The 16,317-nt window shown below is 41.1% G+C and overlaps 1 protein-coding gene across 1 annotated transcript in view; it reads left to right on the plus strand.

The window, feature by feature from the left end:
- Positions 1 to 16,317, plus strand: part of kitlga (kit ligand a) — a 95,907-nt gene that overhangs the window by 71,734 nt on the left and 7,856 nt on the right. Inside the window, exons 2-6 of the mRNA XM_056282131.1 lie at positions 1,836 to 1,946; positions 4,593 to 4,649; positions 4,808 to 4,960; positions 5,187 to 5,373; positions 8,365 to 8,427. Coding sequence (XP_056138106.1) covers positions 1,836 to 1,946; positions 4,593 to 4,649; positions 4,808 to 4,960; positions 5,187 to 5,373; positions 8,365 to 8,427 — 571 coding nt within the window. The remainder of the gene's footprint in view (positions 1 to 1,835; positions 1,947 to 4,592; positions 4,650 to 4,807; positions 4,961 to 5,186; positions 5,374 to 8,364; positions 8,428 to 16,317) is intronic.

A 16,317-nucleotide genomic window follows, 5' to 3' on the forward strand; every position in this document is an offset into this window, starting at 1 on the left:
GTTTGAGAAATGGAGAAAACTGAAAGGCTCAAAAGGTAGGGAAAGTTATGCGGTATTAGCTAGTTCTCGCATTTGCAAATAATAAAATGGAAAAAGGTATACAAAGTAGACCAAAACAAGGGCAGAAGTGGGGCAGACAGCCACTGTGTGCATTAATTGTGGATTGCGCTTTAATGCAGCAGAGAATTATATTCTCCCTGCTTTATGCTTTGTGTGGTGTTATTTTTTCTTAACGTTGGCTTCTCTTGCTGTTGGTGGACCTTAGTTAATTTCTCTTCCTGGTGTTGTTCAGTTCTCACTGTTGTAGCAATTGAAAGTGAACATGTCAGCTAACAAGTACAGAGGTACAGGCTTGTGATGGGCCCTGTAGCAACTTGAATACTGTGAACTGGATGGAATAAATTGTTTACTGAGGATACACTGTAGCCAATATTTGCAAACCATGATTGTGCTCAAATATAATTAGTTTGAATTTATGTGTATGGATGAGAAGTGGGGAGTTGGATATTAAATACCATGTAGGAATTATCAAACCCATCATGGGTAAATTAAAATAAAAAAAACTGGTGTATAGCAGCTAATAAGGGGTGCTAATTCTTGCAAGCCGTCTAGACCATGATTTTTCCTAGTTGCCAAGTCCCTGTTTCTGATCCCTCTTAGCTTTTTTTGGAATAGGCCATTTCTACGTTGTTATCTTGGTTTTTTCATTGTTTGGGTTGGGCATTGGGTGCTCATAATCTCTGCTAAGAAGTGAAGCATGGCACCATTGCATAACATGCTTAAATTGGCACAGGAAGTGGGGCCAAAAGGTAGGCCAAATTAATTATATCCTTTAATGTGAGCAGATGTAACTAACATTAGGCAGCCACTGTAAAATACCCCTGGGAGAAGACCAGAAGCATGGGGATGTGAAAGGTTTATGACAACTACATGAACTGGACCAGTTAGATAACTCAAGAATGTAAAGTTAGGATTACGTTCATGAGTTACGGTGGAATTGAAATTGTGCCAAGGCCAAGGATGACTTTTCTCATGGGCACATTTGCCATGGTTGGCTTTGTTTTGTATCATGTATTTTCAGTTCTTTTTATTTTTGTCAAAATATTGTACGCATTGATGTGGCGTCATTTCATTTTCCATTTCAGTTCCGCATTTTTTCTTTTTTGATTATCTTAAATTATTTTCTTCATAACCTCATCCATTTAGTACTTTTCTTTCTTTTATAGCATTTTTACTATTTTACTGTTATAACTCATTTCATCTGAGAATAAGATGTACATGAAACTCTATGAAGGTCCTAAAGTATCAAGATTATAGCTCTCCTGGGGTCCACGGTGATGTAGCGGTCTAAGCATCGGCTTTGTGTCGATGCAGTTGCCCACTGGGGACCGGGGTTCGCGCCCCGGTCTCGTCAAACCCGACTATGGATGGATTCCATATAACAGCAATAATTGGCAACGCTGTCTTTGGGAGGGGGGCGGAGTCGGCTTGTGTTCGTTACATGAATTCGTCTCTGTGTGTGTCGGAAAAAGCAGTGGTTCAGCCTGGATCTGCCTTGTCACGGAATTGGCGAGGTGTCTCCTTCGAGACTGCCGGCCGGAGTGATGCAGTTGGCAAACGCATGCAGTACGAGGGTGGGTGTTTGAACAAGAATAGGGAGCGATTGGCCACTGAATTGGGGGGAAAAATCAGAAATAAATTTTTAAAAAAAAGAAAAGGTTAAAGCTCTCCTAGAGGATGTTACATTTCTTAAAGGATTTTAACACTATTGAAGAAAGCGTTTTTTAAGTTGAATAAACGACTCACTTATTTTGTATGTGCAACTCAATTTACAGATTTGGATACACGTCTGTGTTCATTTACTGCTGTACATCACGCTTGGAGTCCATTCAAGTGAATTTGACATCAACCCTGTGACAGATGACATCTCCAGACTCTCTGTTTTGGTAGGAGCATTATTTAAAATTTCTATTCAACACATTTACATTAGAATAAAACGCTAATCAGTTTTGGTGATTCATGTTATTCCCCAAGGATTTCACAAGCAGGTGAGGAATCAGTGCTTTACAATTTAATCTTAATCATTCTTACTTAATCATTAACTTTAAACAATAGGTGCATTTCATGTCAGTGTCCACAGACAATACGAATTCAAGAAAATAGTTTACTTTAAAGCTGCAGTGAGCGATATTTTCAATTTTAACAGTGAATCAACTGATTCCTTTTTACTGTGAAAGGATCACATGTACCACTGATCGCAGAATAAACACCAAGTCGTTTACAGTTTTTCCTTAACCAGAGACAGGCTTTGCCGTCACTTGCAGCTCATTTTTATATTAACCAAACCGAAGGTGGCACCTCTTCCCCCCCGCTACAAAACCATGGATTTATTGCATGTGCAACTCACAAGTTGAGAAGGCAGTCAAGGGCAAACCTCCTAGAGAGGAGAGGAAGGGAACCATGAAAGAAACCATGCTAAAATTTAAACAACAATAATAAGGAAAATACGTTATTTTTCCAGATTTGTAGCATATGATTTGTATTAACGTCACCTAGTTTAATCAGGTGCTGTAAATGCCGGTCTTTTAATCCCAACCCCACTTTAGTCCACCCATCTTTATTACCAAATGTAACTTTTGCATAAGTCAAAAAAGAGGGAGCTCATCTGAGAGAAAACAAGCTGCCGCAGAACAATGTGCATGTGGACATTTTTGAAGAGAAAATAACTCAGTATGAGAATAAATATCAGCACAAGGGAATTAACATTATATTCTGTGTATTATTGAATTAAAATGGGTGTAAACAATCCTGGGCGGAAGTTTTTTTTTTTTTTTTAGCAAGAGCTAACTATATTATGAAAATATACTGCAAAAGAATCCTCCCCCTCACTTCTGCCTAAGAGCCTTGTGAACGCGCAAACTGATTGAAAACAAGTAGAGACCAATAGAGATGCCAGCTTTCAAAGAACTCTCCTCATTGGCTGTTAAGGAGTAAGCACAGAGAGCATTTCCTGTCTACGGTTAGGGCGGCCACAAAGACTGGAATTTTTTTTCCCAGTCGATGTAGAAAAAGTTTGACCAAATATTATTAAAAGTGTTCTAAAAAAAATGGCAGATAGCTTCTTTAATACAACTGTCAAAGGGAAAATTTAATCCCAAATACATAAAATATGTATATTATATCACAGCCAGATGAATAATTATCTTAATGTGCAAATATTATAAATATTATACTCTTACTTTTAATATATAAGGTTGGTTTCATCCATACTGCAAAGTTAAAATCAAATCAAATGTCTTTATTGCGAACATGCAAAATAAAGGAAAAAATGACCAAGCATAAATGAAAAACAACAACAACAACAAATGATAAAACAAAACCAGAAGAATTCAACAAAAGAATTTTCAATAGAGAATCCAACAAATCATGTATGTTCAAAAAAGAGCAGGAGGAAATTACTACTTATAATTTCCCGCCCCCTCTCTAATGCTCAATTAATAAACCTAAATAATAAACTTGTGAATGAATATTCTGATGCGTGAAACACATCAGAGTATGTAATTCTCAATATCTATCTCAGAATGACTCAATAAAAAACAATAAAAGCAATAAAAATAAATACAATAAAAAACAAAGAAAACAATAACAAGGATTTCAAAAAAACAACAACAACAGCATCCACCATGGGTGTCATGGTCATGAGAGAAGCAAAAACTCCTCATCCTTGTGCCTCTTTAAAATATTTTTTTACCTCTTTTTGAATTGATTTAAACTTGTGCTTTCCTTGAGTTCATCTAGATCATTCACAAACTTACCCCATAATTTGAAATACACATACTTTTGCAAGTGGTAGGAACACAGTGGTTCTTTAGAATTCAATTTTCCTCTTAAACTGAACAACCCCCCACCCCCCACCCCAATCTGAGAACATTTGTTGTGTGTTGCCAGGAAGTAGATTATATCTTGCTTTGTACGTTTGTGCAGTCTTGAATTCTGCCGGGTCCATGAACTTCATAGCCCGTGAATTTAAAAACAGTTTGCTAGTGTGTTCCCTATATCCTACATTGTTTACTATCCTTAATGGTCTTTTTCTGTAGTACACATAATTGTAGGTTGCTTTTGTAGATGTTCCCCCATACCGCCACACCATAATTCAAATAAGGTAATACAAGAGAACAATAAATAATGTATGATGCTTTATGATCCAGAATGTGCCTTGTCTTTCCCAGAATTCTGATGCTCCTTGACATTTTTGTTTTCCTGAATCTTTAATGAGGTTTCCAGCAGATTTTATGGTCAAGTGTCACACCCAGAAATGTATTTTCATATACTCTTTCAATGTTAATATTGTTGATAGTTACTTCTACTTGTGTGTCTATTTTATGATTTCCAAATGACATAAACTTAGTTTTGTTCAGATTTAATGATAATGTGCTGTAATGTACTGTGTCCATATGTGTGTTTGGTTGTATTTGTTGCATTATGCTATTATTATTGAATAAAAATGTAACCCATGGGATGAATTCAATCTCCTTGAATTTGCAAACTGACTTGGCTAAACAAATATCCTATTTTTCTTTTTTCTGTTACAGAAACAGAACATTCCTAAAGATTACAAAATTCCTGTACATTACGTTCCAAAGGAAGAGGTAAAATAATCTGGTTATAACAACACATATGGATCTACTCAATGGATAACTAACTGTTAAGTGATTGCTAAATTCTGTTTTCCAGAGTCCTGCATCACGCTAAGTATTTGAAGGATATGTTTCTCGTTTGATTTTGTTTTATATCCATTTTTTTCCAGGGTGGAATGTGTTGGATAAAATTGAATGTTTTCTATTTGGAGGAGAGTTTAAACGATTTGGCAAATAAGTTTGGAAACATTTCATCCAACAGAAAAGATATAGACATTTTTGTCCAAATGCTACAAGAAGTGCGTCTCTACATGGGGTCTGTGGTGAGTTCATAATTAACCTCAGTTGTACTGTCAGCAAAGCCAGCACGGTCTCAAAAATCAATTCATCCATCAAATTACCACTTTATGGCTTTATACCCTTAATCAGAATTTAACATGTTCATGGTGATTGTAATTATTTCTGTTTTATAGTTTTTGAGCCTTTTAAAAAAGTTAAACATCTGTCTGTGACTATAACCTTACCTGAATTGTAATTTTCTATTTGCAGGAGCCAACAATGTATGATTTTGAGTGCCACTATAGAACAGAGAGGTGGCAGACAGCGCGATACTTCGACTTTGTGAAAAATTTCCTGATAGCTGCACAGTACAGAGATGATTCAGTCGACTGTGATCCACCTCCCTGCCCCACAACATCATACCCTACAAAAGCAACAACAAAGCAGTATATAACAGGTGAATTATTTGTGGTTAATTTATACAGAACATTAATTCTAGAACTGTATTAAGTTGCTGTATTAAGTTGCACCAAAATCTGTTATGACATATTTGGTGGATGTCTAAGGATTCAATTCTGTACATCTAGTTTGGGGGAGAGAGAAAAAATCTTAGACTAAGTATATTACTTATTACAATATGTTAGTTGAAATTAGAAATACCATATACAGTTAAATGTTAACATTTTTACGTAATAGTACAAACCCCAATTCCAATGAAGTCGGGATGTTGTGTAAAAAGTTAATAAAAACCAAATACAATGATTTGCAAATCCTTTTCGACCTTTTTTCAATTGAATACACTACAAAGACAAGATATTTAATGTTCAAACTGGTAAACTTTATTGTTTTTTTGCAAATATTCACTCATTTTGAATTTGATGCCTGCAACACGTTCCAAAAAAGCTGGGACAGGGGCATGTTCACCACTGTGTTACATCACCTTTCCTTTTAACAACACTCAATAAGCGTTTGGGAACTGAGGACACTAATTGTTGAAGCTTTGTGGGTGGAATTCTTTCCCATTCTTGCTTGATGTACGACTTCAGTTGCTCAACAGTCCAGGGTCTCCGTTGTGGTATTTTGCGCTTCATAATGCGCCACACATTTTCAATGGGAGACAGGTCTGGACTGCAGGCAGGCCAGTCTAGTACCCGCACTCTTTTACTACGAAGCCACACTGTTGTAACACGTGCTGAATGTGGCTTGGCATTGTCTTGCTGAAATAAGCAGGGACGTCCCTGAAAAAGACATTGCTTGGATGGCAGCATATGTTGCTCCAAAACCTGTATGTATCTTTCAGCATTAACGGTGCCTTCACAGATGTGCAAGTTACCCATGATGCCATGGGCACTAACACCCCCCCATACCATCACAGATGCTGGCTTTTGAACTTTGTGCTGATAATAATCTGGATGGTCCTTTCCCTCTTTAGCCCGGAGGACACGACGTCCATGATTTCCAAAAAAGAATTTGAAATGTGGACTCGTCAGACCACAGCACACTTTTCCACTTTGCGTCAGTCCATCTCAGATGAGCTCGGGCCCAGAGAAGCCAGCGGCGTTTCTGGGTGGTGTTGATATATGGCTTTCGCTTTGCATGGTAGAGTTTTAACTTGCACTTGTAGATGTAGCAACCAACTGTGTTAACTGACGATGGTTTTCCCAAGTGTTCCTGAGTCCACGTGGTAATATCCTTTACAGAATGATGTCAGTTTATAATGCAGTGCCGCCTGAGGGATCGAAGGTCACGGGCATTCAGTGTTGGTTTTTGGCCTTGCTGCTTACGTGCAGATTTCTCCGGATCCTCTGAATCTTTTGATGATATTATGGACTGTAGATGATGAAATCCCTAAATTCCTTGCAATTGTACGTTGAGAAACGTTGTTCTTAAACTATTGGACTATTTGCTCACGCAGTTGTTCACAAAGTGGTGAACCTCGCCCCATCCTTGCTTGTGAACGACTGAGCCTTTCGGGGATGCTCCTTTTACACCCAATCATGACACTCACCTGTTTCCAATTCACCTGTTCACCTGTGGAATGTTCCAAACAGGTGTTTTTTGAGCATTGCGCAACTTTCCCAGTCGTTTGTTGCCCCTATCCCAGCTTTTTTGGAACGTGTTGTAGGCATCAAATTCAAAATGGGTGAATATTTGCAAAAAACAATAAAGTTTATCAGTTTGAACATTAAATATCTTGTCTTTGTAGTGTATTCAATTGAATATAGGTCAAAAAGGATTTTCAAATCCTTGTATTCTGTTTTTATTCACGTTTTACACAACATCCCAACTTCATTGGAATTGGGGTTTGTAAAATAAATAAATAAACACCATTTGACACAGGATACTTCATCTGCATTTGTCTGAAGTGGGAGATTTAGTTGTGTCCCAGTAAGAGCTTATTTAAAAATGGACTGACCTAGAAATAAGAGCTCTTTGCTCAGTCCCTGCAGAAGATTAGTTAGAGATGTCATCATGTACGCTAGAAAAAAAGACATCCTACACAAATGGGGAGCGAAACAGAAGGCAAGACTGTCAAATCTTGTGTACAAACGCTAACCGTAAATTTTATGGATAGAGTTGTATGCTTGCACAGAGAAAGCTGCAAGCAGTTCCGGAAAAATTATTGCGTCAATGTTACGGGAAGTATGTTTGAAAGCGCCTTTGTGGTCATTCCTGTACTGAGTAGTAACGGCACAGTCTTCTACTGTTAGCCACTAGGGCAGTTAGAGATGAAGTGTCATGTGTATAAATCATGTTGAAGGCAGGTTTTAAGGGAGAGGAGTTTATTTGTAACAATTTTACTTTTTCCAGCCACATTTTTTTCCAAGCTTCCAATATTCCATAGCTGGGTCAGAGATTTAAAATGGCAACATTAGAGTTACAAGTGTTCTGCTCTGACCTATGAGCTACCACTGTTCTATTTGACTGCTGTGAATAGCCTCTTTTTAGGACAGATCTCTTGTGACACTTAAAGATGTTTTCTTTCTCCAGTAGCGCAGCCATTTTTTTTTTCACTTCAAATGACAAAAACGACAACAGCACTCAGACAGTCCATTGTGACATTGTTGAGTCACAAGACCAAAGATGATGTCCCAAGGTAGTGAACGTGAAAGGAAGGCCAAAAAAAAAACCGTTGTATACGTGTTGATTACTGAGCAGTCATCTAAGCTTTCCAAGTGCTTTGTTTTTGTTTTTGTTTTTTTTGTTGGTTTTTTTAGGCTTTTCAGATCAAATCTTTTGTCTCAGCAGGGGGAGAAAAGGGGCAGCTGTGAAGTAACTTTTTAACACCTAACAATGGAATGATTTCACCATGGACATTAACATGCCTCCCTTTCCCCTTTTTCATCTCTCTCTCAATTTCTTGCCCCTCTCTTCTTTTCTTCTCTCTTCTTCTCTCAACCAAATGGCCCCATCCCTCCATTTTCTTCATCTTTTTCCTCTCTTCCAGATTCACCCTTGTCCTTTAATCAAGGAATAGACTGTGATCCTACAACAACAGGCTGCAAATCATGTAAGTTTTCATTTCACATGCACTCTGAGAAGTGTCAGGGAAGTGATCATGTTGAAGAGCTGCTACAGCTGGTGTGTCAAAAAGAAAACTTTGCCTGCATTCTACAACTGTTCTACATTCTACTGCAGAACAGTTCATATCCCTGAAGCTGCTGTCAGTTGATTTTTGATGCATTGCAGAGCAAATACCACAAGAGAACTTACTCATGACACTGATGTCCTCTCTCTATTCCTTTTCCCTGGCAGCTCCATATCCAGCATTCTTCTCCCACTATACAGCTTTTTAAAAATTTGCTGTGTAGATAAACGTTATTATTCTGATGATGTAAATCTGTACGAAGGCCTTCAGATCCCTAACCTCATATATTGCATTTAAGAAATAGTCAATTGAGGTAAATAGTTTCACATTATTACAATGGTATGGATGCAGCAAATGCATGTCGCGCCAGACAAAGACAAATAGTCTGATGAGGATAATTAACTAAGTAAATTAGGAGAGTCAGACTCTGACTGTTTGTAGGGTGCTGATGGTAGTCCTTTTTTTTTCTAATGGATTCGTCAGTCTTCAGCAAGAGCTCGGTGTCTCCAAGCTTCTCTGCTAGAACACAGTGTAGGTTGTTGCATACCTTTGCATCTCTGAGTTTAGTGCAATGTAGTCTCTTTTTGGTGGACTTTTGAAGGTGGACTGCTGGGCATACCATGAGATGGGTTTGGCTACTATCATTTGGTGGTCTGAATCACACTCAGCTCCTCTCATTGTTTGAGTGATACAAACATCCCCAATGTCATATCTTCTAACATTGACGTAGTTGATCAGGTGCCAGTGCTTTGACCGTGGGTGCATCCAGGAGGTCTTGCATTTGTTTTTCATCTGGAACATAGTGTTGGCTACGGAGAGCTGGTGTTTGGCACAGAGGTTCAGGAGCCTAAGACCACTAGCATTCACATGCCCAATTCCATGGCGTCCGATCACTCCTTCCCTAACCTCCTAATTATTCCCAGTTCTTGCATTGAAGTTCCCCAGAAGAAGAATTGTGTCTTTCTTGGGGACATCAATGAGGGAATTGTCCAACTGCTGGTAGAATCAATCTTTTACTTCATCTTCAGATGGTCATGTAGGAGTATAAGCACTAAAGAGGGTAGCATACTGTTTCTCAGCATGATAAACAGTAGAGATATGAGTCTTTCACTTATGCCAGTGGGTGTTTCTGTCAGGTTGGGCAGGTAGCAGTTTTTTATTGCTAGCCCCACACCATGAAGATGTTTATCGTCTGTTGGATACCTCTTCCAAAAGAAAGTATAGCTACTGTTCTCTATTGTATTTAGAAATCACGTCAGGACACAGCGCTGTCGTTCGACACAACCTCTACGTTGCATTCTTTATTTAGAGTAACACAACATCACAGGCAGACCCGATCAAACAACTCAGAGCCCGCAGGCATCACCAATCGATCCCAGCACAATAGAACAGCACCAAATCAAATGCAGCACTGTCGATGTGTGCAGACATAACACCCCCCCCCCCCCCGGCAGGATTTCAAACATGAAAGGTTGACACAAAGTCCTCTAGGTGGCCAGGGCGTAAACGTGTGTGAACAGGTCGCGAGGCGGCCTGAGGCTGCTCCCCTAGCCTTTGTCTTCTTGAATTTGCCCACATGGCAGCAGGGCAGTGGTTGGCTGATGCCAGGGTGGGGCCAGTCATTATGCTTCTGGGGACCACTGCAGCGCCAAGATCCCCTACCAGTTTAGCCTGGAGTCGCAAGACTGCTAGTTACTGTAGGCAGCCACGAGGAGGCATGGTAGGAGTCTTGACAAGGGCGAGGCTGTGTAATAGCCTCTGAATACTTATGTGGTCAGCTTACTTTACCAAGGACTGGGTTGACCAGCAGCAGGGGCTGAGGGGGGAAGGTCACATGCAACGTCTTACTAGCATGCTGCGCTAGACGTATCACAACAACCTGTGAGTAAAGCTCACTAACACACACACATACACACACACACACACACACACACACACACACACACACACACACACACACACACGGTAGCAAATGAATAACAACCAAATCCACCTCCAACAGGGAGTGCACTTGCACGCACACACACACACACACACACACACACACACACACACACACACACACACACACATCGCTATAAAGTACGGTGAGAAAGTGGTTCCTGATTGTATGATGTTCTCCCAGTACGCGCTCAAGGACGCATATGCAAGCCACAAGCATGAGGATGATGTATTACAGGTTTCATTCTGTGGACAAAAAACACAATGAAGAAGAAAAACAAGAAGAAGAAGAAGATGGCATGTCAATTGAAAGATGTTTTATTTGAAGTTAACGATCAGGACAGAAATTCAAGCACAGTTTCATCTAATCAATTTAACTAGTCTATTAACTAAATGTTGTATCTTAAAGTCCAGACTTGCAAATAAGAAGCCAAGCCTTCCTAGGCTTCTTGTTGCTCTCAAGCTATACATTTCCACTTTAGCTGAATAATAAAAAAAGTCTTAGATGATTTGCAAACTTTTATTTTATTTAATGGTTTTTTTGGGGTTTTTTTTTCTCTAGTATATTATTATTCGTCCAATTGATTCTGTATACACTCCTCCTAGACTGTTTGTTTGTCACTTATTGTATATATTGTCTTGAAAAACAGTTCAGTTAAAACAAAAAGGTCAACAAATAAATATGAGTTCCATTTATTATTATTATTTTCCACTTATGGATGTATGTAATCAATTGTTACCATACTTTCTAGGATAACATTTACCATCATCACTATAAACCATTGAGCCTAACTTACTTGTGTAGTGTGTGACATTCTTTAAACAAAACAAGGAAAATAGAATGTCTTTCTCTACTTAGAGGTCAGGGTGGGGCCCCGAAGCTCTGCAGGGATTATTCTGTCCTGTTTAACCACAGCTTTCTATCTATGAGACTGGTGATTATAAATCCATTCTCACTGGGTTTCTTATGATCCACCCTGAACTTGTCATTCTAGGAGTCTCTGGAATGACCCCGATGTGGGATCTGTTTCTACACAGACTTCCAGAGGATAGGTCGATCGATGTTGGTGTCTGGCCTGGACCTCTGATGGTTCTAGCCTGCTTTGTGTTTTTCACCCAGACTCTTTATCTTGATCTGCACTCTTTTCTTTTCTTTTCTTTGTTTGGTGTCTTTTCTTGAACCAGGATGTTTGTTTCTACTTCATGTCCTTGATCCTTTCTTTTGAAAGCCTGGAGGTCAAGCCACCCAGGCTGTAGCTTCTCCTGACTAACGGGCAAGGGCGTCCTGATATTTTGACCTATCAACAGCTGTGCAGAGGATGATCCATGTGACTAGAGTGTAGCCCTGTAAGCCATTATGGCCTTGTGTGGATCCACCTCCTTTCTAATGAGAGATTTCACCATCCACACAGCCCTGTCAGCTTCCCTATTACTGTGAGGATAACCGGGGTTGCTGGTCACGTGTGAAGTTGTATTCTCTGGAGAAGTCTGCAAATTCAGCTGCACAGAACTGGGGGCCATTACCCATGAGAACAGTTTCTGGGACTCCATGGCATGAAAAAATAGACTTCAACTTGACGATTACGTGGGCGATGGTAGTGGAGGTGAGGTTAACTACTTTAGTGTAGCATGAGAAGTAGTTAATTTACAAAGTACATTGTGCTATTCCACTGGAAAAGATGTGCCACAATGCACTGCCATGACCTGGCAGGTAATGGCGTTTTCAGCTATAGCTCTGGTGTGTTGTGAGCTTCTTTTGCACATATCACAATGTTTTCCACTTTCTGCGTTACATGTTAGGTCAGACCTGGCCATCACATGGACTGCGGTGCCCTGGTGATGCACTTTGTCATGGCCTGTTGACATTTGTGAATTTTGGTGAATATCTCCTCTTGCTTGGTGAAAATGATGACAAGTCTTTCACCCTTCATCAATAGTCCATCCGCAATCAGCAAGTCCTAGCCATCCTGTTTGCACCAGGCTCCTTAGTTATTTGCAGATATGTGTCCTGTGTTGTCCTGATATGAACCAGCCTCCCCTCTAATGCAGGTAAGTGCTCCACAACATGGTTGATGTGCACTCTGATATCTTTCTCCAGCTGGATTTTCATCTTTTGCATTTTCTGTGACAAGATTCTTCCTGAGCACATGAACAATCCTGTACGTGAAGCAGAGCAGTCACAGTCTGAATCTCAAAATTGAAGGAGCCAAGTCATCAAGAAGCTCTGATGCTCAGCGGAGAGATGAGGGGTTTGGGGTCTGTCTGTCTGTCTGTATGAGAAAGTCTATCCCAACCAGATAAGACTGAAGACACTCACACACCCAGGTCAATGCCAGCTACTCTTTTTCAGTGTGGGCCTATCTACGCTCTGCCGTTGTCATGCTGCGTGAAATAAAGGCGTCTGGACGTCAGTCACCCAATGGTTGCTTCTGAGACTGAACTCCTCCTAGCCGAAATGAGGAAGGGTCCGCTGCAACTCTTGTCTCTCTGTTTGTGCAGTACTGTGCCAGGACAGTGGTTGAGCTCAGTTCCTGGCGCAGCTTTTCGAAAGCCCACTGTTGCATGCTCCCCCAGGCCCAGTCTCTGTCTGCCTTGAGCAGGTCCCTTATCGGCTGTGAGAGCTCTGCGACACATGGCAAGAAAATTTCCATATAGTTTACCATGCCTAAAAATCTTCTCACATCAGCACATCTTAGATGTGGGCATCTCTGTGATTGCTTTACTTTTACCTGGGTCAGCTTCAATGCCCTGTGCACTGATGACATGACCTAGGAATGTAACCCAGCCCTTAGCAAAGTGGTATTTGTCATTGAGTGTCAGCCTATCCTTTTGGAGTAACTCCAACACTTTGCAGCACAGCCTGTGGTCATGTTGTTCATGAGATGACCCAAAGATGAGAATATCATCTGTATGGCAGATGGTTCTTTCCAGTCCTGCCAGCATCTGTGTTAGCTACTTCTGGAAGTGCTTGGGTGCCGACGAAATCCTGAATGGCAATCTGTGAAAAGCACCCCCCAAAAGGTGTGATGAACATAGTCAGTGAGGCTGATTCTGGGTCCAGGGGCACCTGCCAGAATCCAGCTGTAGCATCAAGTTTTGTAAAAACTGTTGCTCCTTAAAGCTTGGCCAGGGTTCCATCGATGGCAGACACGATGTGTCTTTCTTGACAGATGTACTACTTGTTTAGGTGGGATAGATCAATGCAGATTCTGAGCATTTCATTGGGCTTGGGCAGCACAACCATCCCTGCACAACAATCTGTGGGTTCTTCGATGGGCATAATAACTCCCATTTTCTCCATCCTCTGAAGTCCCTCTTTAACTTCGTCAGTCATCATTAGTCGTTCATGATGTGGCAGTAACAATGCAAAGGAGTCCCTCCTTCAGCCTAATTCTGTACGCTCCTTGCAGGTATCCCAGGCCAGTGAAGACTTTGGGGTACAGCTGTTTGATGTCAGCTGACAGCCCCTGAATACTGTCAACTGAGCACAGTAACTGCAGTGCCTCTATTGCTGGCAAGCCAAGCACGGGAATAGCTAACCTTTGTATCACAAACACAGGTTGCTTTGTTGTCCAGCCCTTGTATTCTATGATGCCATTGAACTGTCCTCTCACCTACAGAGGGATATCATTCAGTCCACGTAGTGCCTTAGTTGCTCTGGTGAGTATGCCATTCTCTCTCTCTGAGTAAATGGTTGCTGGAATGGCCGTCACTTCTGTACCATATCCAGCTTAAAGGTGGTTTGTTACCCATTCAACTTCAGTGTTTTCTGCCATGTTTTTGACTGGTCTCCTGTGAACACCTCTCCAAGGAAAACAGTCTCCACCTCCTGTTCATGGATTGCTCCCACTCTGCCTGATCTCCAAATGGCTGCATAATGGCCTTTCTTATGGCATTTCCTGCACTCTGCTTCCTGTGCAGCACAGTTGTTCAGGGAATGTGCCTGTGCTTTGCAACATCATCCACAGATATTCCGTCATTTTTGGAACTCTTTTTCACCCTTGCCATGGCCAATTTTTCCTATCTGACTTTCTCTGTGAAGCTTTTTCTTGAATTTCATCATGTCGATGGTTTGCTTCTTTCAGGCCAGTTTATTGTCTCACGCACAGTGGGTTGCCATTTCTTGATTTCTTTGTGTTGTCTGATTTTTAGGACAGCTTTTGCCAGTGTTGGTTTACTATCCAGTTGCAAGTTGTCTGACGGCCATGGTGTCTTATGCCTTTCCTCCTGCAGTATGCCATATTGATAGCATTCTGCTAGTGTATAAACTGCAGAGATCAACGAATCAGCTGATTCTCCTGGCTCTTGGCATCTTTTGTTAAATTGAGCCCGTTCATAGATCACATTATCTTTGCAAATGAAGTATTTCTCAAAAGCATTTCATACTGCACTGTACTTGTTTTGTTTTGCTTCATTTAAGCCTAGCATGCTCAAAATGTCATCAGCTTTATCTCCCATAGTGTAAACTAATGAGTTTACTTGATATTCTTCAGGCCTTTCATGCAGTCCAGCGGCAATCTGGAACCTTTCAAATTGGCAAATCCAATTGGGCCAATTAGAAAAGTCTGAGAAATCAAAATTTTCCGGTGGGCTTATGGAGAACAGGGAATACATTGTTGGTTTTTGTTTCTGTCATTTTATTTCATCTACCCCCACTCCTCTCACAGGCAAGCAGGCTCGAACAGCATTTCTCCTAGTACACAGCCTCTCCCTAACTCGCTACAAACCTCTCATACATAACATCCTAACATACACTCACCGGCCACTTTATTAGGCACACATGTCCAACTGCTCGTTAACGCAAATTTCTAATCAGCCAATCACATGGCAGCAACTCAATGCATTTAGGCATGTAGACATGGTCAAGGCGATCTGCTGCAGTTCAAACCGAGCATCAGAATGGGGAAGAAAGGTGATTTAAGTGACTTTGAACGTGGCATGGTTGTTGGTGCCAGATGGGCTGGTCTGAGTATTTCAGAAACTGCTGATCTACTGGGATTTTCACGCACAACCATCTCTAGGGTTTACAGAGAATGGTCCGAAAAAGAGAAAATATCCAGTGAGCGGCAGTTCTGTGGGCGAAAATACCTTGTTGATGCCAGAGGTCAGAGGAGAATGGCCAGACTGGTTCGAGCTGATAGAAAGGCAACAGTAACTCAAATAACCACTCATTACAACTGAGGTATGCAGAAGAGCATCTCTGAATGCATAACACATCGAACCTTGAGGCAGATGGGCTACAGCAGCAGAAGACCACACCGGGTGCCACTCCTGTCAGCTAAGAACAGGAAACTGGGGCTACAATTCGCACAGGCTCACCAAAATTGGACAATAGAAGATTGGAAAAACGTTGCCTGGTCTGATGAGTCTCGATTTCTGCTGCGACATTCGGATGGTAGGGTCAGAATTTGGCGTCAACAACATGAAAGCATGGATCCATCCTGCCTTGTATCTATGGTTCAGGCTGCTGGTGGTGGTGTAATGGTGTGGGGGATATTTTCTTGGCACACTTTGGGCCCCTTAGTACCAATTGAGCATCGTGTCAACGCCACAGCCTACCTGAGTATTGTTGCTGACCATGTCCATCCCTTTATGACCACAGTGTTCCCATCTTCTGATGGCTACTTCCAGCAGGATAACGCGCCATGTCACAAAGCTCGAATAATCTCAGACTGGTTTCTTGAACATGACAATGACTTCACTGTACTCAAATGGCCTCCACAGTCACCAGATCTCAATCCAATAGAGCACCTTTGGGATGTGGTGGACCGGGAGATTCGCATCATGGATGTGCAGCCGACAAATCTGCAGCAACTGCGTGATGCTATTATGTCAATATGGACCAAACTCTCTGAGGAATGTTTCCAGTAC

The sequence above is a fragment of the Lampris incognitus genome, chromosome 6 (genome assembly GCF_029633865.1).
Source record: "Lampris incognitus isolate fLamInc1 chromosome 6, fLamInc1.hap2, whole genome shotgun sequence".
Classification (NCBI taxonomy): Eukaryota; Metazoa; Chordata; class Actinopteri; order Lampriformes; family Lampridae; genus Lampris; species Lampris incognitus.